The sequence below is a fragment of the Coregonus lavaretus genome (genome assembly GCF_964263955.1).
Source record: "Coregonus lavaretus genome assembly, chromosome: 3".
Classification (NCBI taxonomy): domain Eukaryota; kingdom Metazoa; phylum Chordata; class Actinopteri; order Salmoniformes; family Salmonidae; genus Coregonus; species Coregonus lavaretus.
In genome coordinates this window covers 6,384,968-6,409,675 of record NC_139990.1, presented here as the reverse complement: position 1 = coordinate 6,409,675, position 24,708 = coordinate 6,384,968, and the positions used below count along the sequence as shown (strand labels likewise).

Here is a 24,708-nt window from a genome sequence, read left to right as displayed (position 1 = left end):
GAGCCCTCCACATACTTACCAAGCGAGGGCATGGTCGGTGCCAGAGGCCGCCCTCCATCATATCCACTTCCGGGTTGGAGGGAATGGGGTGCAGCTTAATCTGCAGGTGCTCGGCAGCCCTCTCGATGAGCCCTGGAAAATCAGAGTCAGAGAGGCTGCTGCGTAGGACAGGGCTACTGATCTCTCAGAACCCGTGTCGTCATCGCCCAGGGATGAAAAAGACCTCGCCCTTTCCAATGGAAATGGGGTCTTAAAATCATGGGTCAGAGGGATGGATATTCCACTGGAATATCCATCTCTTCCCCAATATCCCTGTCATCTCCTGAGTCAGCGCCCTCAGATGATGCCTCAGAAGCTAAGGCTAACACTGATAGCACATCCTCAAGAGGAATATCCTCCCTAAAAAATGCCCAACACTGCTTCCTCTCTTTCAATGAAAGGAGGGCGCAGCTGGCGCATAGTGTGGGATCTATGACGCCGTCCCTGGCGTGCTGTGACCCTAGATACACGAAACATAAGTCGTGGGGGTCAGCAGCCGCCATAGCGGAACAGTGACATTGAGTTCTGAGTCTTCGTCTCTTCGTAGCCGTCTTCAGTCTAGTCCAGTCGCTGAAGATAAAGGGTGGCTGATTGAGGGGAGGCATCCCCTCTTATAGGGACACCTGTACTCCTATTGGCTGCAGGTGTGTGCATAATTTTGTCTCAGACGGTTTGCTGCCTAGACAGCGGGGTAAACCAATAGGAGCAGAGCTCCACGATGATATAGAACTCTGTGGTTCAGTTCAGTTGCTCTCCTGTCAAGCGTTTTCCGCGTGATACCACAATGTGCATTGACCAATACTTTTCGCTTGTAGGATAGGTGGAGCGCAGTCCCTGAAAGGTCTGTGCACGGCCCTCGTGTCTCGGTTCAATCTGTGGCAAGCAATGACTCAGCAGCATCAAATGGCTCATTAACCACACTTAATGTAATTATCCACGAGGAGAGAGGACATGGAGGGTCATCAGACAGCAGTACAGCCTGCCATTAAACAGCTGCTGTGGAAATGGGAGAAGCTGGTGTGTGAAATAAGCAACTACTCTGTATACATCCCAAATGGCACCCTATTCCCCATGTAGTGCAGTACTTTTGCTCAGAGCCCTATGTGCCCTGGTCTAAAGAAGTGCACTGAAGTGAATAGGGTGCCATTTGGGACACATTTTTAGGCCCCTCATTTTTAGGCCCCTCGGGGGGTGGGGGAGAGGAGGATTAGGATTAGGATTCTTCTTCCACATGTTCAGGTTGCCATTATTGGTCTCAGAGTAGTTTGTAATGTGTAGCCTATCAATCATGACTGTATAGTATAATTATACTAGTCTCATGCCTTGTCTATGAATTTGCCCCTTCTACATTAAACAACAGCTTTTAATAAAAGTGCTATTATAGCGTTAACATCAATCAGAGTGGTTCAAACCACACACAATCCAAGACAATTATTTTTTCTGTTGTAACTCTTTTGATGAAAAGCAAACAGCAGTGTAGAGGAATGCAGTTCAATTTTAATGCAAATTTACAGTGCAAACAGAACTACAAAGACGGAAATTACTCAATACAAATCAAACCACTAAGGAGTTGTATTATATATACACATTTAGTTAGATACAAACACAAAAGTTAAATCAAAATGGTTAAAACAGGGCTATAGGCAGCACAATATAACACTATAACACTATCATCATGATTATATCATTATGATTATTCTTCATTCCACGTGTCTCAAAGAAACAGCTAGTGCACTGCCCAGTGTGCAATCACAGCACATGCAACAATTGGGAAGGATCGTGCAATAGGAGTCAAATCATAACTGAACTCAAGAGATTCAAGGCTTTGATGTGGTTTTCAAAATGGTATTCATATTAGTGGATGTAACTTAAGTGTCTAGTGTTTTGTTTCAATGGAGAACATCTCAACTGCTTGGTCAGCATTGGTAGTAGTGGGGTGTTAAAACTAAGAATGTTTTCTCTAGTGACAAGTCTTAGTGATTCTGTCTGTGTTTCCAGCCTCTCCTTATTCTACCTTCAAGTCTTCCAAGTATTTACATTAATCCTTCAAGTTTGAGCAGGAAACCTCACAGAATATACGTCACTCTACGTCCTAAATGCCACCCTATTTCCAATTTAAAGCACTCCTTTTGACCAGAGAACTAAGTAGGAAAGTAGTGCACTAAGTAGGAAACAGGGTACCATTTGGGACGTAAATGGTCAATAATAAACGTACCTCTCCTAGGAGGCCCTTTCACCATGCATCATTCAGAAGGTCAGAAAATGGAGTGTTGAGTTTCCTGCTCATTCACTTTCAACTTCACAGCAGCCTTGCCTTCTACAGCAACTTCAATAAATAGATTAATAACTTATGTCCTTCAATCTCCGTGTCCATGTATCTACTACTGCAGGTCAGTTTTTAAAATAACAAGCAACTAGTGATATTTTTGTAACATCTGTATAAAAGTGTTCAGAAATTCCAATACTTCAACATTTCACATTAGTAATAATGGAGAGAAAAAAAAAATCAACACTATAGTATTTACTATACATAAAGACATGGAGACAAATTAGGAATTAGTAAGAAAAAGGGAAAATATGAGGGGGAAAATAAATCCAAAAGAAGCAGATGGGAAATTCCACACTTAGCTCGAGGGGGTTAGGGTTAGGGGGGGGGGGGGGGGGTGTCAGGGATTCCATAAATATATTCATGTGTATTAGTGTATAAGTCATACATCCATGTTAACAAAACAAACGTTCTTCACATTTTATTCAAGTTTTGGTCTTTGTACTGGTTAGCTATGCGTAGTGATGTTATAGGTCATATACTGTACATTGAGTGAGCATATTGTTCTCCCTTCATGTACAGTTACGTAACAAGAAGGTCAGGAGAGGTATCATCCCTCTGGAGGGTTTTTATTCATCTAATCACAGCTGTGTTTCAGGTGCCATGCAGAGTTACTTTACATTGGCAGGAACAGGAGGGAACACCAGAGGGAGAGGATATAGCAAGAATGGTGTTGTTTCTAGTATCTAGTACGGTTTTTCCCTTATAAAGCGCTTACCTGCATCACAGCGCTGCTCTCTCTATCAGATAGCATAACTCCCTCTTCCCTCTCTATCTCTCTACAGCGCTTAACCTACAAGGCAAGGCAGAGCGCCAAAGGAGAGTTCTGTAGTGTTTGTTCAGCTAATGTTGTGCTGTACTAGCTAGCAACCATCTCTGTGTAAATCGAAGCAGATTGCCAAGGAGGACAGAGCAAGCAGAAGGCTTTAAAAACAAAACAAGGAATTTTAAGAAAAGGTGTAACTTCTGTCACCGTGGTAACATACTTCAATGGAATTTTACATAAATAAATTAAAAAGTGTGCCCTTCTTTGCTGCACTCTATGACAGGCCTGCTGCTAAAGTAGCCGACTAAACTCAACTCCGATTTACCCCTCAACTCCATCGTAAATCGTGGAGTTGAGTTTAATTGGCTACTGCTAAAGGTGACAGAACCCCCTTTTCTGTCACCCAATTAATCTCCTGAAGGGGGTGGGATGAGGGTGGGGGAGGTGTAACAGAGGAATGGGAGCGGGAACAAATCATACAAAGACAGCGAGGGGAAAGAGCATCATTCATTCTTCCACACTGAGGAGGTTCCTGGCTGCCTTCCTCTCCTTTTCCCCTAGAGGGAGCCACTCCATCACTCGCGGGAACGGCCTACGATAGCCAGGATGTAGAGGAAGATGTTGATGATGTCGGTGTAGAGGTTGAGAGCAGCGAAGATGTACTCCTCTGGACTCAGAGCCAGCTTCTTGTTGCCCAGGAGGAGCTGGGTGTCTACAGCCAAGAACTACAACCACACAGAACATGGAGTCAGGAATAATTACTTCCAGGCAATCAGTCACGTAGGAAAGAATCGTAACTCTTTGCATACAGATCTGAGTATTTTGGTATTTTATTAGGATCCCCATTAGCTGTTGCAAAAGCAGCAGCTACTCTTCCTGGGGTCCACACAAAACATGACATAATACATAACATGAATAGACAAGAACAGCTCAAGGACAGAACTACATCAATAAAATATAAAATACAATAAAATATAAAATAAGGCACATATATCCTACATATCAATACCAATACATACACACAAACAATCTAGGTCAAATAGGGGAGAGTAGGTACATCATATGGATTTGCAGGTTAGGATTCAGCCCGTTATGCTGATGTTTTTCTAAAGCTTCATGTTCTTATACCCGCAAAGGTTAGCAGTGATGTTCTGCCATACTGTATTAGCCTGAAATCATCAGAGACTATGCTGAATAAAATATAAATAATTTAATGTTGGTCTTTAAATGGTCTTTCTTCATCCCCACTCTCCTTCACGTCCCACAACCATTGAACTTCATCCCTCCCTCCCTCCAGTAGGTCTTATGTCACCGTTCCCATTCTTTCCTTCAGGCATCATTCCAGGTCACTGGGCCCACTTTTCCACCCCTCCTCTCCAGATGTCTTTCCTTATTCTCTCCATCCTCACCAACACTCTGCCCTCTCCCCTATCCCCCTCTCTCTCCATCCTCACCAACACTCTGCCCTCTCCCCCATCCCCCTCTCTCTCTCCATCCTCACCAACACTCTGCCCTCTCCCCCATCCCCCTCTCTCTCCATCCTCACCAACACTCTTCCCTCTCCCCCATCCCCCTCTCTCCATCCTCATCAACACTCTGCCCTCTCCCCCATCCCCCTCTCTCTCCATCCTCACCAACACTCTTCCCTCTCCCCCATCCCCCTCTCTCCATCCTCATCAACACTCTGCCCTCTCCCCCATCCCCCTCTCTCTCCATCCTCACCAACACTCTTCCCTCTCCCCCATCCCCCTCTCTCCATCCTCACCAACACTCTGCCCTCTCCCCTATCCCTCTCTCTCTCCATCCTCACCAACACACTGCCCTCTCCCCCATCCCCCTCTCTCTCCATCCTCACCAACACTCTGCCCTCTCCCCCTCTCTCTCCATCCTCACCAACACTCTGCCCTCTCCCCCATCCCCCTCTCTCTCCATCCTCATCAACACTCTGCCCTCTCCCCCATCCCCCTCTCTCTCCATCCTCACCAACACACTGCCCACTCCCCCATCCCCCTCTCTCTCCATCCTCACCAACACTCTGCCCTCTCCCCCATCCCCCTCTCTCTCCATCCTCACCAACACTCTGCCCTCTCCCCCATCCCTCTCTCTCTCCATCCTCACCAACACTCTGCCCTCTCCCCCATCCCCCTCTCTCTCCATCCTCACCAACACTCTTCCCTCTCCCCCATCCCCCTCTCTCCATCCTCACCAACACTCTGCCCTCTCCCCCATCCCCCTCTCTCTCCATCCTCACCAACACTCTTCCCTCTCCCCCATCCCCCTCTCTCCATCCTCACCAACACTCTTCCCTCTCCCCCATCCCCCTCTCTCTCCATCCTCACCAACACTCTGCCCTCTCCCCCATCCCTCTCTCTCTCCATCCTCACCAACACTCTTCCCTCTCCCCCATCCCCCTCTCTCTCCATCCTCACCAACACTCTGCCCTCTCCCCCATCCCTCTCTCTCTCCATCCTCACCAACACTCTGCCCACTCCCCCATCCCCCTCTCTCTCCATCCTCACCAACACTCTTCCCTCTCCCCCATCCCCCTCTCTCCATCCTCACCAACACTCTGCCCTCTCCCCCATCCCCCTCTTTCTCCATCCTGACCAACACGCTGCCCTCTCCCCCATTCCCCTCTCTCTCCATCCTCACCAACACTCTTCCCTCTCCCTCCATCCTCATCAACACTCTGCCCACTCCCCCATCCCCCTCTCCATCCATCCTCACCAACACTCTTCCCTCTCCCCCATCCCCCTCTCCATCCATCCTCATCAACACTCTGCCCTCTCCCCCATCCCCCTCTCCCTCCATCCTCATCAACACTCTGCCCTCTCCCCCATCCCCCTCTCCCTCCATCCTCACCAACACTCTGCCCTCTCCCCCATCCCCCTCTCCCTCCATCCTCACCAACACTCTGCCCTCTCCCCCATCCCCCTCTCCCTCCATCCTCACCAACACTCTGCCCTCTCCCCCATCCCCCTCTCCCTCCATCCTCACCAACACTCTGCCCTCTCCCCCATCCCCCTCTCCCTCCATCCTCACCAACACTCTGCCCTCTCCCCCATCCCCCTCTCCCTCCATCCTCACCAACAATCTGCCCTCTCCCCCATCCCTCAGTCTCTTTATACTGCCTTGGTTTAAGGTGAATGAGAGCTCTGGGCAGAATTCTGTTTTGGTGAGTCTGACTGGCTCCCATTACTGACTGATGGCATCACCAAGGTCATTTTTCCCCCTTTAGAGTTTCCAAAATGTAGCAACGTTTTTTTATTCTTGCTTCGTTCTCACTTTTCCACTCTGCAGATGAAATTAGCCCAGTTTGACAGGGCTCAGGCAGAGATGGAAAACCTGATGCCGCCAGCAGCAGCCTGATAACCATGTCACATGTCCAGACAGTTGGACTTTTATGCTGTTAGAGCTCAATGTGTATAGCCCTGCCTCAACCTTCTCATTTAGCAACCATCCCATTGACTATACAATAAAAATGACACATGTACTTGATAAACAATAGAGACCCTCTATAATAAAGCGTGCTACTCCTGGGATTAAACTATGCCACGTCTCGTTACAATACTTACCAAGGTGACACAGTGGTGGTGGATGAGGTGAGTGTCCCCTTACAGTACAAAGCTGTTTCAGCAATTTGAATGAAAACTGCTATTCATATACAGCCCATTATTGAATGCAGTCAAGTGACCCTACTTACACAGGTAAAGAGCAGGGCTCCCAGGGAGGCGTAGACGATGTGGAGGATCCTGTGGCGGATGAAGATGCAGAGGATGGAGAAGAGCAGCAGGACGATCAGACACACGAACAGAACGCCCCGACAGGAAGTGAAGTCATACTTGCTCTGGATTGGGGTAGAAAACAAGGAAATTAGGGATTGTCAAGGATTGTTATTGAGTTGAGGTTAGAGTTGAGGTTAAAGCCTCTGCACGTTCCTCAATTCTCAAGGCTATGGGATAGTACGTGATAGTAATAGTACGTGATAGTAATAGTGAAACTGAAACAAAGGCCATGGAGGCAGAAAAAGACAGCATAATATCATTGTTCGCAACAAAGGAAGTGTGATGGAGTGACACTGACAGCAAGGTGGGAGTGTGTGTGTGTACTACTGACCTGTAGTGAAAAGAGGACCACGGTGAAGCAGACCACAGCGGTAATGCCCACGGCCATGATGACCGTCTCTGTGTCATTGAAGCTGGCGATCATCCCCACCATGTAGGAAAGACTTAGGGTCAGGATGGACTGAGGACAGACACACAGACAACGTCAGGATTACAACAACAACACATCCCTCTCACAGAGTCTACTACTGTAGACAGTCAGGTCATCACTCTGATCTATGTTTCATCTCTTCGTTGATCTGAGTCCCAAATTGCAAACGAATCCCTACATAGTGCAATACTGGCACCCTATTCCCTACATAGTGCAATACTTCAAAAGTAGTGCACCATCTACAGAATGTGGTAATATTTGGGATGCAGTCAGAGTAGGGCCGTACCAATGCCACCAGGTTCCAGGGGTGTTTGATACAGGGAATAGGGTAGAGCCGTACCAATACCGGCAAGTTCCAGGGTTGTTTGATACAGGGAATAGGGTAGAGCCGTACCAATGCCACCAGGTTCCAGGGGTGTTTGATATAGGGAATAGGGTAGGGCCGTACCAATACCGGCAAGTTCCAGGGGTGTTTGATACAGGGAATAGGGTAGAGGCGTACCAATGCCACCAGGTTCCAGGGGTGTTTGCGGCGGAACTCTCCACAGCAGCTGAGGGTGATGAGAGACACGAAGAAGATGGCGTAGGACACGTAGTATGTCCAGGGGTTACGCCGCACAAACAACTTGGCGTCATCAACAAAGGTGAAGACGGCTACGAAGGAGAAGGTGACCATCAGCTGAACGGTCAGCACCAGGAACACCTGGGAGGGGGAGAATGTTGGACAGACAGATGTTATAGGACTGTTTCAAGAAAGCTTTTGAATAACTATGATAAAAGGTCAGTCAACACATAACATTGGCTTCGGAAATAAAATGCTGAAACTTTTCTAGCTAGCTTTTTGCAGTAATTGTATAATTTGAATAATAGTCAAAAACGTGAAAATAACACAATGGTATTCTGTTCTCATTCATGCACTCCCCTGTCCCCTCTCCTCCCTCACCTTTCTGATGAAGGCCTGTCGAATGCTCTTGTCCTCAAAGCCAGAGTTGGTGAACTCCTCATTGTCGTAGTAAGATGGTGGCACGTCCCCATGGTAACCATCACCCATAGAAGCTGAAAACCCCCGACAACAAGAAGAACAAAATATTGGCAATCAAATGCTTGTCAATTGTTAGACCACCGCATGGGTTGTTACTGACACGAGTCATTGAGTGAATTCTATATTGATAGTTATTGATCAGTCAGTCAGTTAGTTGGTTAGAGAGACAGTTTGGCTTTTTCATGAAGGACAGTGAAATAAAGACAAACAGGCAGCAGTTTCCCGAGGTAATTATACATCCACCTAAATGGAAAACCAAACCGCGACCTAAATAGAAAGAATTTCCAAACCGTGCATTTTAAAACGGAAAACTGACATAGCTTTATGGCATACAGCGCCTTGCAAAAGTATTCATCCCCCTTGGCGTTTTTCCTATTTTGTTGCATTACAACCTGTAATTTAAAATTGATTTTTATTTGGATTTCATGTAATGGACATATACAAAATAGTCCAAATTGGTTGAAGTGAAATGAAAAAAATAACTCACCCCCTTTGCTATGAAGTCACATAATTTGTTAAATAAAGTCCACCTGTGTGCAATCTAAGTGTTACATGATCTGTCAGCCCCGTGTAGCTCAGTTGGTAGAGCATGGCACTTGCAACGCCAGGGTTGTGGGTTCGATTCCCACGGGGGGCCAGTATAAAAATAAATGAATGCACTCACTAACTGTAAGTCGCTCTGGATAAGAGCGTCTGCTAAAATGACAAAAAATCCTACAATGTGATTTTCTGGATTTTTTTTCTCTCCATTTGTCTGTCATAGTTGACGTGTACCTATGATGAAAATTACAGGCCTCTCTCATCTTTTTAAGTGGGAGAACTTGCACAATTGGTGGCTGACTAAATACTTTTTTCCCCCACTGTATATACACCTGTTCTGAAATGCCCCAGAGTCTGCAACACCACTAAGCAAGGGGCACCACCAAGCAAGCGGCACCATGAAGACCAAGGAGCTCTCCAAACAGGTCAGGGACAAAGTTGTGGAGAAGTACAGATCAGGGTTGGGTTATTTAAAAAAATCTAAAACTTTGAACATCCCACAGAGCATCATTATTATTTTAAAAAATGGAAAGAATATGGCACCACAACAAACCTGCCAAGAGAGGGCCGCCCACCAAAACTCACAGACAAGGCAAGGAGGGAATTAATCAGAGGCAACAAAGAGACCAAAGATAACCCTGAAGGAGCTGCAAAGCTCCACAGCGGAGATTGGAGTATCTGTCCATAGGACCACTTTAAGCCGTACACTCCACAGAGCTGGGCTTTACGGAAGAGTGGCCAGAAAAAAGCCATTGCTTAAAGAAAAAAATAAGCAAACACGTTTGGTGTTCGCCAAAAGGCATGTGGGAGACTCCCCAAACATATGGAAGAAGGTACTCTGGTCAGATTAGACTAAAATTGAGCTTTTTGGCCATCAAGGAAAACACTATGTCTGGCGCAAACCCAACACCTCTCATCACCCCGAGAACACCATCCCCACAGTGAAGCATGGTGGTGGCAGCATCATGCTGTGGGGATGTTTTTCCATCAGCAGGGACTGGGAAACTCGTCAGAATTGAAGGAATGATGGATGGTGCTAAATACAGGGAAATTCTTGAGGGAAACCTGTTTCAGTCTTCCAGAGATTTGAGACTGGGACGGAGGTTCACCTTCCAGCAGGACCATGACCCTAAGCATACTGCTAAAGCAACACTCAAGTGGTTTAAGGGGAAACATTTAAATGTCTTGGAATGGCCTAGTCAAAGCCCAGACCTCAATCCAATTGAGAATCTGTGGTATGACTTAAAGATTGCTGTACACCAGTTTTGCCTTGAAGAATGGGCAAAAATCCCAGTGGCTAGATGTGCCAAGCTTATAGAGACATACCCCAAGAGACTTTCAGCTGTAATTGCTGCAAAAGGTGGCTCTACAAAGTATTGACTCTGGGGGGGTGAATAGTTATGCAAGCTCAAAGTTCTGTTTTTTTGTCTTATTTCTTGTTTGTTTCACAAAAAAAAATATTTTGCATCTTCAAAGTGGTAGGCATGTTGTGTAAATCAAATGATACAAACTCCAAAAAATCCATTTTAATTCCAGGTTGTAAGGCAACAAAATAGGAAAAATGCCAAGGAGGGTGAATACTTTCGCAAGCCACTGTATAAGTGGGAGTGAAGACTTTCGTAACGGCGTTCATTTAACTGTACTTGAATAATGATGGAATAATGATGTGGAATAATGTGTATGACATGGGTAGTTACAGTTTCCAAACTGCAGTATAGCCTGAGAGTTACCTACAGTGTGTTACAGTGTAGGAAAGTAGACTCCACTCTCCTAAACAATGCCCAACAAAAAGCAGTCTCTGAAAACACATCCTGAACTAGTAGATGTCAACTTCCTTCCACTCACCGTTGGGGTCACCAGGGAACCCTGGCTGTGCAGGTTGCTGGTAGGGCCCCGCAGGGTACGGGGCCTGGGGATAAGGCATCTGAGGGTAGGGTCCTTGTCCAAACCCAGGGCCTCCCTGGGGGAAAACAGGCTGACCATAGGGTGCAGGTTGATCGTAGGGTGCAGGTTGACCGTAGGGTGCAGGTTGACCGTAGGGTGCAGGCTGGCCGTAGGGTGCAGGCTGGCCGTAGGATGCAGGCTGGCCGGGGTATGGAGCTTGCACTGAGGCCTGGGTGTAGTTGGGAGGGGGTATCCCAAATCCGGGCTGGGGTGGTCCGTAGACGTTGTTGTGGAGGGGGTTGTTCTCCCCCATGACCCCGGGGTAGATGTTCTTGTCCTGAGACATGGTCTGTTTCGCTCACTGCTGACCTGAGGAACAAGGAAACAAAAAACATGAGTCAAACCTGTATGACATTCACATGCACATAACACTGTTTTGGGTGAGAGTTCGCATTTGAGATAACATGACTAGCTGGAGTTTTCTGGAAAGTGAGTCAGTGGAAGGGAAATGGTGAGGTGAAACATAGTAAACTTAGACTATGATGATGTTTGACAACTTCTCTAAATGTGTCATACCGGTTAGCCTAGTTGTCAGCATTAAGGTTCAACAGACACATCTTAGGTCAATAACACCAGGAAGTGTTTTTCTTCTCCTTGCTTGTTTTACTCCCTCCCTCTAAAAGGAGGCACCGGGGAAAGTAATGACAGTCTTAGCACAGTCTTGGCCACACTGCCAAAGCACTGCATCTGTCCGATTACAAAGGTGATGAGAATGAGGAAGCAGGCTGGCAAGAGGCCCAGGCAGCAGCCCAGTGGGTCTTCCTGAAACACCCAGAGAGTTTTCACACAGATACCCATTTCAGACAGAATTGACGGTATGTTACCTGTAATCTTTTTCAAAATACAAATCGGCCAATGTTTATATGACCCCCTTTCAAACAGTCCCATTTTTACCACTTTCTTGCCGGTTTATGCCTTTTATACATCCCGTTGCGCAGCCGGCACCGGTGACGGGTGGGAACAGGGGTGTGCCGATGTGGGTGGGCGTGTGCCGATGTGGGTATTCTATTCAAAAGAATAGAATAGCATATTTTAAGTTGAATTATGTCACTGGTCTGTGCAGCCTAGGCTATGGCTGTGCCATTCAAATGAAATCAATATAGTTAATTATTTTGTTCATTAAAACAGACAAGACACAATTACATTCCCCTGCCCTGATCACAGTCAACACACATATTTTATAGTAAGAATATAACGGAATATAACAGAATAAAATATAATATTTTCCCCAAACAACGTGTGGAACCAACTGTTTTTCACAAAAAAAATTGCTACTTTTCCGATTATGTATACAGTGAGGGAAAAAAGTATTTGATCCCCTGCTGATTTTGTACATTTGCCCACTGACAAAGAAATGATCAGTCTATAATTTTAATGGAACGTTTATTTGAACAGTGAAAGACAGAATAACAACAAAAGAATCCAGAAAAACGCATGTCAAAATTGATTGCATTTTAATGAGGGAAATAAGTACTTGACCCCCTTTCAATCAGAAAGATTTCTGGCTCCCAGGTGTCTTTTATACAGGTAACGAGCTGAGATTAGGAGCACACTCTTAAAGGGAGTGCTCCTAATCTCAGCTTGTTACCTGTATAAAAGACACCTGTCCACAGAAGCAATCAATCAATCAGATTCCAAACTCTCCACCATGGCCAAGACCAAAGAGCTCTCCAAGGATGTCAGAGGCAAGATTGTAGACCTATACAAGGCTGGAATGGGCTACAAGACCATCGCCAAGCAGCTTGGTGAGAAGGTGACAACAGTTGGTGCGAATATTCGCAAATGGAAGAAACACAAGATAACTGTCAATCTCCCTCGGCCTGGGGCTCCATGCAAGATCTCCCCTCGTGGAGTTGCAATGATCATGAGAACGGTGAGGAATCATCCCAGAACTACACGGGAGGATCTTGTCAATGATCTCAAGGCAGCTGGGACCATAGTCACCAAGAAAACAATTGGTAACACACTACGCCGTGAAGGACTGAAATCCTGCAGCGCCCGCAAGGTCCCCCTGCTCAAGAAAGCACATATACATGCCGTCTGAAGTTTGCCAATGAACATCTGAATGATTCAGAGGAGAACTGGGTGAAAGTGTTGTGGTCAGATGAGACCAAAATGGAGCTCTTTGGCATCAACTCAACTCGCCGTGTTTGGAGGAGGAGGAATGCTGCCTATGACCCCAAAAACACCATCCCCACCGTCAAACATGGAGGTGGAAACATTATGCTTTGGGGGTGTTTTTCTGCTAAGGGGACAGGACAACTTCACCGCATCAAAGGGACGACGGACGGGGCCATGTACCGTCAAATCTTGGGTGAGAACCTCCTTCCCTCAGCCAGGGCATTGAAAATGGGTCGTGGATGGGTATTCCAGCATGACAATGACCCAAAACACACGGACAAGGCAACAAAGGAGTGGCTCAAGAAGAAGCACATTAAGGTCCTGGAGTGGCCTAGCCAGTCTCCAGACCTTAATCCCATAGAAAATCTGTGGAGAGGGCTGAAGGTTCGAGTTGCCAAACGTCAGCCTCGAAACCTTAATGACTTGGAGAAGATCTGCAAAGAGGAGTGGGACAAAATCCCTCCTGAGATGTGTGCAAACCTGGTGGCCAACTACAAGAAACGTCTGACCTCTGTGATTGCCAACAAGGGATTTGCCACCAAGTACTAAGTCATGTTTTGCAGAGGGGTCAAATACTTATTTCCCTCATTAAAATGCAAATCAATTTATAAAATTTTTGACATGCGTTTTTCTGGATTTTGTTGTTGTTATTCTGTCTCTCACTGTTCAAATAAACCTACCATTAAAATTATAGACTGATCATTTCTTTGTCAGTGGGCAAACGTACAAAATCAGCAGGGGATCAAATACCTTTTTCCCTCACTGTACGTAGGAATCAAATGTCTAACCTGGATAAACCTCTGTAGTATTATTTGAAAAAGTGACTTTTTTTGTTAAAATAATAATAATGCAGATTCACATATATTTTTTTCCTACCCTCTCTCCGCTTGTTAGATATTATGCACATTGACAGCTTGCTACTAAACAACCTCGCCAACTGATTTGTATATTTTTTTTATAGTAGCAGCAGACAGTTATCTAAATAATAGGAGCAAAACATGCAAGGAGAAATGACTGGTGAAATTATCAAGCGATGAACAAGTGAAATATTTATTAGGATCCCCATTAGCTGTTGCTCACGCAGCAGCTACTTTTCCTGGGGTCCACAGACAAAACATAAAACAAAAAATGACATAATACAGAACATGATAGAACAGTTCAAGGACAAAACTATACATTTAGTCCCCGAGTGGCGCAGTGGTCTAAGGCACTGCATCGCAGTGCTAGCTGTGCCACTAGAGATCCTGGTTTGAATCCAGGCTCTGTCGTAGCCGGCCGCGACCAGGAGACCCATGGGGCGGCGCACAATTGGCCCAGGGTAGGGGAGGGAATGGCCGGCAGGGATGTAGCTCAGTTGGTAGAGCATGGCGTTTGCAATGCCAGGGTTGTGGGTTCGATTCCCACGGGGGGGCCAGTATGAAAAAATATATATAATAATGTATGCACTAACTGTAAGTCGCTCTGGATAAGAGCGTCTGCTAAAATTTAAATTTAAATGCAGCGAATACAATAGCCTAAATGGATTAAAAGCATTTCTGTGAAGCTTTGCGATTAGCTCGCGGGTGAGTGTCATCCCAATGCCTGGAAATGTTTTTACGGTTTGTTTTCCCCCCCACAGAGGCTTTGGCGGAACTTTTAGACATAATACCTTAATCATGTCTAGGTCTGTTTGTGGAATTAAATATACCAGCTTTGTTACCGGCTTCACCTTTCAGATATAATGAAAAGGTGGTATAAAGAAGATGGTATGGTAAAGACTGCAGGATTTTGTCTTGGTATAAAAATGGATAAGAGAGTCACATATCCACCATAAACACAGGAAATGGCGGAGCGATTTCGGCATAGTGCCTCTTTAAAACAGGCCTATACATTATTATTTTTTTACAAAAATCATACGCACGAGTATTCAAAGACTAACGTCCGCGCGGATATTCGAATAACCGAAACCTGAGTATTCATTTTTGCGAGAGCAAAAAAATTATAGATATATTGTAACACTGAAAATGCTTTTTCTAAATTAAATTAAAATATCCACATGACATTGTTACATAAAAGGATAACATGACATTTCAAATTATTAATTGAATAAAAATACTTTTCAATGTAGGCTCAACGAGGCTCAACGTGTAGCAAGTGGAGTATGAGTTTACTACTGTATGGTTGAATAAAATGACGGAATTGAAAAGTTGGTGAAATGAGAAGGAGTAGGCTACAACAAGCAACCAACAGGTAGGCTGTTGTTTTATCTGAATGGGGCTGGGGAGAAAGCGCAGCATGTGGCCTCAAAACCTAGCTTGCTATAGCTAGCTAGCTTCTCTAGGCTACGCCAGTCAAGACAGGTACTGTTATTTGGGATGATCAATAACACTGAGTATGTTTACATGCATACTAATAATTCGATATTAAACTGATTATGGCAGTAGGCAGATTATGCAATAGTCATGTAAACACCTTACTCTGCTTATCTTAATTCGGTGTGAGGTCAAAATCAAAGTAAGCATATGCCGATTAAAACACCTGGTTTTCTGAGCAATCTTTTGAATTATTAGGACATGTAAACACCTTAATCTGCATTCCAGCAGTGTGATCTGCACCTGTGCTATCACCACCCGAGAGCCTCCCTCTTTAGCGCCAGTGAAGTGAGTTCGGAACAACTGAATGTATGCGTCTTAGAAGTATTTATTTCACATACAAACTTTATATGTCTGAACTCAGAATCAAATATGCTTCCCAAAAATAACATGGTCACTGTGGTAGAACGTTTATTTTGATTGCCGATTTTCTGCAATAATTAGAGTGCAATCATGTAGAAAGGATTATGTAAAAAGGATTATTAAGGAAATCGTTCTTGCAAAGCATGTAAACGTTTTAATTAAACTTATATTAATCTGACTATCCACAATAATCGCATTATTGTGTGCACGTAACCACACTCACTGTGGATGCTACAAGTTATCTAGTATTGGCTCTCTCTCTCTCTCCAGATCGAAGCTGCAGCAATAGAGTACCAGCCTCTTTCTATCCCTCGCTCAGCAGTGCTCAGGTTTTAAAAAAGTATGTTTAAAAACATATATTTTGAATATCCAGATATCGGTCCAAAATTCATGATACTATTCGAATAGTGACATTATTTCAAAGCCCAATCCCTACTGACAATATGATTCTAGGTAGACCGAAATGAAAGTATGTAGAATGACAGACCACTTTGTTCACATCTAGGTCTGATCCAAATAATACACCTCTCACTGGAGAGAACACTGTGCCCTGCCACGAATCCATGTCATCTTGCTTTGTTGTTTTTCCCCCAATACATTGTTACACCACCATCAGGTCATACTAAATTTAGCATACTGGCTGGCGTAACATTCGATAACTGGTTTTACAGCATAAGTAAAAAATAAATAAAAAAAAAACCTATGTTTATCGGAATCTGAAAGGATACTTTTGATTCATGTAAGCTATTTAACCAAGCAGTGTTTAGGCTACGGAGCAAAACAAAAATAAAAGTTCAACTGCATATTATAAGTAAACCTCACTTTTGTTTTGTAAGAATGTTGAAGACCCAGTTACCAGTTTTGACTGAATAGAACCTGATGTGTTTCACAAAAATACCTAGATGAGGGAAGAGTCATCCAGACCTTCCAGGAAACGGTGCCCCCAAAAGCTGTTGTTTGGTTTGTTAAATGTGATACACCGTAAGTATCGTCCATTTTTATAGTTTACTTCGCTACTTGAGTAATTTCTCTCCGCTCTCTCGCCATGCCACTTTCCACACACACACCTAGCCCCGCCCTGTCACTCAAGGAGCGCATTTGTTGTTCCTCGACCACGAGACACTTGCGTTCAGTCTGCATGGTCAATGCAACAATGTTGATGACAACGATGCTGTTTTCACTTTCCTTCTTAATGTAAATCCACTAGCGTTCTATAATTACACTATTAGTTTGTGTTTCTTACATCTGCAAACAGCTAGTTTTTATTTTCTTAGCAAGTTGGGCCTAAATCTTGCAGCCGCTAATGCTAATCGTTAGTTAGCTAATAAATGTACTGAGTCAGAGAAAACGTAACTAGCTATACAGCCTGATAATACCAGTGATGGTGTAGAACTAAATCAGCATGTTGTTTGTGCAACAGAATCTTCTAAATCAAAGAGGAATACGCGAAGCATGAATATGTTAGCTACATGAAGTATCTAAGAGAAAACATTAAATGTTGCCAAAGATTATAGGGTCCCCTAGGAAACACTTAACACTTTGGTTCCTACCCTGTCAAAATAACTCTCCCTGGCATTTTCATTCGTTGTCATGTCAAACAACACTGTAAACAATCAAAATGAGAAAGACCGATTGAAATCACTTAGAATGTATGTGTTGCCACCCTAGGGTCACGCACTACTCATAAAGCAAACGTAGAACTTTTATTATTCAAAAACATAAAATAGCGTCAAATACCGTCATACCGACCAATGTTTGTTTTTTTATACCGTGATATGATATTTTGGCCATATCACCCTGCCCTACTGTATAGGGAATATGGTGGCAATTTGGAGCCATCCTTGGAACACTTCCCTTACTGCATCGTCCCATCCCCCTTCCTTCACGCTACAGGTTCCCTCAGACTCCTCCATCCATGATATTTTCCTCCTTTAATGCACATTTAAATGCAGGTCAGGGCCAACCACAAACAGATGCATAACACTAAGGCGGGTTTATAGAGTGATTTGTGTAGGAGACATTACATTTTCTCTGGTTGCGTAACTTAGCCTTTGTATCCCCAGACGGTAGCTTAATTTAAGGAGAGGAGCACAACAATTTCCTCCGTTTGTGGGCTTCCCCTTGGCTTGTACAGTTAACACACACACACACACACACACACACACACACACACACACACAGCACTAATCCGGTCTCTCTCACACTCAATCAGACGAGCAAGAGAAAGCAGCAGAGTGGCAGATCAGATCACTAGCATCAGGCGCAGTCTCCCTCCCTCCCCTCCTCCCTCTTTTTAGGCCACATTGAATAACGGTGTTATTATGAAACACTGACTGTCCCATTTCCCCTGGCTGCCAAAGCCTGTGCGTCCTGATCTTGTCTCACTGGTCTGACCACAGAGGACCCGACCGGATGGGTAACATTCATTGGCCTCCTGCTTCACAACATTCACATTAAGATCATAACAGATTACAATAGCACCCTCTTCCCTATATAATGCACTACTTTTGACCAGAGTAAAAATAACAAAAGTAGTCCACTATATAGTGAATAGTGTGTCATTTCAGACACAGACAATCTTTATCATCTGACATGTTGGCTGTTCTGACAAACATAATTGGTTGCTGGCAAGGTAAAGAACCAAGCAGCCCATGGACAAAGCCTACAGGAATTGCTATCTGGCCTCATCTCTCGCCATGTCTGAATCAAGAAGGACTTCGAAAGGCTCATCCTTTATACAGTTTACAACTTCTCATTTTCGGTTATTTGGAAATGAAACCTTGTTCAAAGTATCGCACTTTCTTAAACAAGCCATACAAAGCTGGTTACAATTTAAATGTTATCCTCCAGAAACTAAAATACACTGATTGATTAAAAAAAACATGATTTATGGATTTCTTTACTTTATTTATTCCATTTATTAAATGACATTATGAATAGGAATGGTGGAGTTGTCACACATGCAGCTATCAAAAATATGGGAATGTTTGCTCAATCCAAAGTTACAGCCAACTGATTGCAGCATTACCGCAAAACATGGAGGAGGCAGGTGGAAGGGGGAGAACGTAGGGAACTTGTTTGTCTGCCTTATATTAAAGATCAAAATTGACTGAAAAAGATCGGCATAAATAGAAAAATATACCAGTTTCATTTGAAGACCAAAATGTTAACAGCTGCGTCATACGGGTGGCAAAATAGCCTAGCTGGGAAGAGATTTCCAATGTACCGATTCCATGGTACATGGTGTATGAACTGATACACAAAACAATGCTTGATTCAACATTGAGTTTTTCCCAATTTCAATTATTATCCAAAATTCTTGCCACCAACAGAACGTTATATATGGGGCACACAACAGTCATTCGATCAAAATAACACTCTTTAACTTACAATCTGTGGATATTATGCGATTAGAAAGGTTCAAAATTAACGTAAGACAAAAATATATGGCATGTGGAAAAGAGGACGGTCTATGGATATGGTTGGGATGGGCTGAGAGTAGCAGAGGGTTGGGATTAAAAAGCTCATGATCGGTAGGCCTAATAGTTATTACTGAAAACACTATATACATGTCTGAGTACTATCTCAAATGTATGTGTATAATAAAAAAAAAACGATATCTTTATGTAACTACGGTGTATAAAAGTACCATGTATGTCATGTGTGTAAAATGTATATGTAACAAAAAAGCTGTAAAAACAAAAATGTAAAACAAAGTTTTGTCCTCTGAAGGGGGACAAATGGGCCAAAAAATGTATATAATAAAAAAAGAAGACTAGTGTAGACAAATCAATCTATCAGCTCAGTTAGGGACTGTCTGGGACTGACTGCACAAGCTTTCCACGACACCTCTCTCTCTGTCATTCTCGCTCTTTCAAACACATACATATATTTACCGGTAAACCAGCTCTAGGAAATAGCCCAGCGAGCACACAACATTGTCACTGATATTAGCTAGAAACATCAATCAATAACCCCTGAGGTGCCCATATGATTGGCCAAACCCGTGTGACAAAACTGATTAGGTTACCGTGTTAGTTATCATAATATTTGGTTAGTCTAAGAAGATGCTTAGTCACTTCCCGTCTTCCAGGGGCCTGCCAGTAAAATAACATGTTAATTTGATGTCAGCCATCCATAACAGGAAATAGGCTAGACAACAATGATTAATTTAGCATTTGACCTATTTAGACCCATTGATGCTGTGTTATTCACACACTACTGGCCCATATCTGTAGTGCAAGGCAAGGCCAAGATTAGCGTAATCTACAGCTATAGACAGCAGCCAGACAGTAGTAGAGACGTGTCTCAGTCCTATCCAGATGAACATCACAGAAACCAGAGCCCCTGACTAATCAACATGTGACAGTGACACACAATCACATCATGTGATCAACTCACCGTTAGTTCATGTAATGGTAAATTTTTCACCAACCAAATTGAAGGCTTTCCACCAGCATGCTGTAAACTACAGTTGGACTGCCATGGTTGGGGCACATCACAAAATTGTGTGTTTGGGCTTATTGTCAGGGCTGTGACGAAACCAGTAGCGCAATATTTTTTCAATGGCAAAAATTCAAACACAAAGCACATTTTGTGTGCTATTGCTTGGAAAATAAATACATGTGACTGTATGACAACATAATTGTTTGTTTCCAACATTAGGGCTGTTTTCCTAAAAAAGTTAAATCCGCTTCGTGTTTTGTTTCCTTGCCACGATACTAACGAGTATCGCGATACTGGTATTGTCCCGACCCTACTTATTGTCACAACAAACAATGTCATTTCCATCACAGGTTCCAACATGCAACCAGTTTAGGCCTGAATGTCACAATGACCAGTGGTCTACAGTAAACTTCTATTATTTTTGAGCACGGTTGAGTTGAATGTTTAAGAAGAAGAGAATGCTTGCCACACTGTTTGTTGAGTTCCATAAAGGTTGAGAAGAAACTGAAATCCTCTTAGGAGGGAGTCGCCTCACAGTCCCTGGCTCCTACCGATATAGTGCGCGTCCCAAATGGCACCCTATTCTCTATGTAGTGCACTACTTTTGACATAGGCCTCATTCACTAGGAGAATTAAGGGGGAGACTCACCGTCTCCCTGCTCTGTGCAGTCCACACACAATTAGCACAATAACTGGAATCACCTATGTACAACAAACTGTGTGTATGACTGAGCAGCATAGAAAAACTTAGCGACGACTGACAACTACACAAAGCACTGGGGCTTATATACTGTTGCTCTGCTGCTATGGCGAGCAAGACGCCTAACGTTGGTGGGGTGGGGACTTGTGTTTTCTTTTATGTCATTTTATGTTTTAATTTAGATTTTTCTTTGATGTACAAAGGTGTATGTAAGTGGCTGGAAGCCATCATGGGTTACCACACTGGATGGTGAACTAGGCTACACCAAGCACTGGAACCAGTAGTGACGGTATGTTTCCGTTCTCTGAGACTAATGTCTCGGGTCGCTCAAATTATAGATTTCTAATGTGCAAATATTTAGGCTTGAGTGATGAAATGTCAAATGCTAAGCCTAAATGTCCACCATATTCTAATTTCACATGGAGTTAATGCAAGTTCAATCAGGAAGTCCTGGTCTGAATCTATCTTCTTGCGTTAAACTTTGGTTCAGTTGTACAATGTAATTCACATTACTTCCTTTAACATGGGCACAGCGGGAACTTTATATTTGTTTATAAATGGTCTCATCAACAGCACCACGTGTGAAATGCCAGTCACTCATTATCCTTTAGCCAATGAGCCACAGGAAAATAACATAATTCCACCATGCTTTCTAACAGACCAACAGGCATAGCTGTTCAATTATCAACTTCCTCTCGTCACTTATGGGCGTAAATCATGAGATGTAAATTTAAACAAATGCTTACCCCTTGTCCCTCTTACTTGCAGCAAAAGTTTACACTGTCAACCCTCCACATCCCCACCGCCACCAGCTGAAGGCCCTGTCATCTGAACCTCCTTCACCCAAGCTGTGGAGGTTCTGATGCCAGCTGCCCATCAAAGGGCTAACTTCCATCCCGGCATCTGGCACCGGAGGTCATCCCCCCGGAAGACGGGGCCATCCCCCAAAATGTATATTTTAAATCAACTTTAATATTTGCATTCAGTCAGACCCTAAGCCTCTCCTCGATGTAAACCTGCAGACCCCCCTAGGACATGTACAGTGCTCCGAAGGCAGACAGAGATAACTAGACAATATGGGGGAGGTAGGTTCACTGTATGTAATGAGCCCCGTACGTTCTTCTGCATTCTATTATGTTCTCTGATTGTGAAGGAATGAAGACAATATGGGTCAGAGACAGAGTCTATGACTACATTACAAGGTCTATAGTTTTTCCTATCTACATTCTATGGTGTTTTCTGATTGTAAAGTAATAAAGACAATATGGAACAGATGGGCCTATCCCAACCAAGCCTACTGTACTGTGCAACAAGGCCTGTACTTTCTCCTCTCTCTACTCTTTGGCTTTCTCTGATAGTAAAATAACTAGTAAAAATCTGAAGTGGTTTGAGCAGTTATTTCCATGGCTGCTATAGAGATTCAAATCATGTCTGGACTGGATTCAAGCCCATCACATAGAACGATGGTGCATGCTTCAACCGCATAAAAATCCAGAAGGTATTAGCAATTGCACCCTCCTTCTCATACTTAATGTTACCCAAAAGTATGGTAGATAAAAAGCACAATCCAAATGAACCATAATACAATTCAATAACGTAATGCACGGAGGAGCTCTCAAAAGGCAAGCCAGGAGAGGGAAGTGTTCATGTTTGCAATTAAATTGAATTCATGCCAGAGTTAAATTAATTTGCTCCACATATGCCTAACACGGATTCATGCATGTCCAGAAAACAGCACGCATCCCCAGGAGGACAGAGAGAAGGTCTGTTTATCAGATGGGCAGACGTGCTTTCACTATCATGTTCCAGGAATATTTACATTTTAGTCATTTAGCAGACGCTCTTATCCAGAGCAACTTACAGTTAGTGAGTGCATACATATTTTTTTTTTTTTTTTTTTATATTCCACTAGTCAACAGCTAGGGCTAGGCCATAAAGAGAAAACGTCCAATCCCAACTCCAACCGTAAAAACAGGAGCAGACAGTAAAATAAAGTCAGTAAATTAATAAAAAAATTGTCTTAAACAACCTGTTACTGCAATAGCAAGTTTGAGTGTTTTCTTGTTGAGTACAATTCAAGACCTTGAAGTCGATCATAATGAGGCCGAGTATGAGGCTGCTGGTCAATTTTTAAAATACATTTTTGATATTTTTCCATTTTGAATTGTGTGCTTGTTGACATTTACTGCATTGATTGATAGGAACTAGGAACATAAGCATTTCACTGCACCAGCCATAACACCTGCCAAACAGTGATTTGGTTCACATTTCTAGAAAGAAACAAATATCAGCTGCATGAACTGACAGCAACTGCTTGAACCCAGGTGCCACATTTGATGATATGATATGTGATCAGCACTAATAGGAATCTACTATATGCATTGCAACAAAGTAAACAATTGGACAGTAGACCTATCTGAGAACTTAAACCCACACTGCTTGGTGCATTCTTTTCAGCTAACTGGCTGCAACCAAAGCACATTTACTGTAAACATTGACAGCATCCTTGTCTGCCTCATAATACAACTAGTTAGCTAATAGGCTAGCTTTATATAAACAATGCATCCGGGTATTACAACCGGTTTGGTAATCCTGGCTTTTCACTTCTTCCATCATATTAGTGCTGTACATCCACAGGCCTAAACTAAACCACGACGGCTGCGTTTACACAGGCTGCCCAATTACGATATTTTTGTTTCACTCATTGGTCTTTTTGCCAATCAGATCACCTCTGAAAATGATCTGTTGTGAAAAAATCTGATTGGTCAAAATACCAATTAGTGGAAAAAATATCAGAATTGGGCTGCCTGTGTAAACGCAGCCGACGTGCGTCGCATCAGTTCGATGCACCTTGCCTCCGCCGACTGACGAAATTAACAGATGGCCACATCATCACATGGCATTCTCGCTTACAGCGCTTGTTCCCAGATTACTTTGTCTTGTAGATTTATCTACGGCAAATGCCTCCCAGCTCATTCAGTTAATGCTGAATAGGCCCGGTATTACTAATGACATATGAACAGAAGACAGAACAGCTCATTCGTAATGAAAAAGGGAGCAGGTTGCACGACTGTCGAGACGATTGTCTAGTTAGTTAACGTTTCATTACAGAAGATAGTTTCGTTTCGAAACGCAATAACATAAGAGGCTAACAAGCCAACACTGGCGACTACCTACATTTTGCTAGCCCACGGGTAAAAATAAAACCAAGACGATAGCAGATCTAACTATCCAGTCATAATTTCGAGAAAGTTGTAGAACAAGCATTTCACGCCTCGCATCAGTAGCTGACTGTCTAGGCTAGCATCGTTAGCTTACAAGCTAATCTGATTTTTTTAATTTAACCAACTGTCTGGCATTTTATCCCCAAAGTGTTGTCATCATACTCAGATTCAAATATATATTTTAGTTAGTGTATCTTAGCCACTAACGTTATGTCAACATCTTTGTTCATTTAGCTAGTAAATAACGGCTGTTCGGATAGCTAGCTACATTACTAGCCATTAGTAGGTAGCTATAGCAAGTTGACATGTTAGCTAGCTAGCTTGTCTATAACGACACATTTACTGCTAAAAATGAGAAACAATTTATCTAATAATTTCCCAAATAAAAAGCAACCTTAACCTTCTTTAGTACGTGTACCTTTAACCAAGCAAAACAGTGCAGCTAACGTTAATCCCCGTTGACTTGATGTTTCGCTTCCGAAACCCTGCTGGCTCCTCGGATGTAAAACGTCCAGTCTAAGATTCTGAACCGCTTTTCCCGCAACAGCGAGAGCCACTGTGACTGGCGTCATCTCACGATACTGTCATGCGCTTGTTTGTGGGAATCACCAAACCTTACACACATGTACAT

General features: G+C 43.5%; 1 protein-coding gene across 1 annotated transcript; it reads right to left on the bottom strand.

The window, feature by feature from the left end:
- Positions 1 to 1,516: 1,516 nt before the first annotated feature.
- Positions 1,517 to 24,598, bottom strand: LOC311112498 (protein lifeguard 1-like). The gene is made up of 7 exons (XM_084155632.1): positions 24,496 to 24,598; positions 10,774 to 11,181; positions 8,290 to 8,402; positions 7,849 to 8,049; positions 7,248 to 7,376; positions 6,835 to 6,978; positions 1,517 to 3,856 (listed from the first exon to the last, which is right to left on the bottom strand). Exons 2-7 carry the CDS (start codon positions 11,156 to 11,158, stop codon positions 3,707 to 3,709), a joined length of 1,122 nt encoding a protein of 373 aa, XP_084011758.1. The 5' UTR covers positions 11,159 to 11,181; positions 24,496 to 24,598; the 3' UTR covers positions 1,517 to 3,706.
- Positions 24,599 to 24,708: the final 110 nt, after the last annotated feature.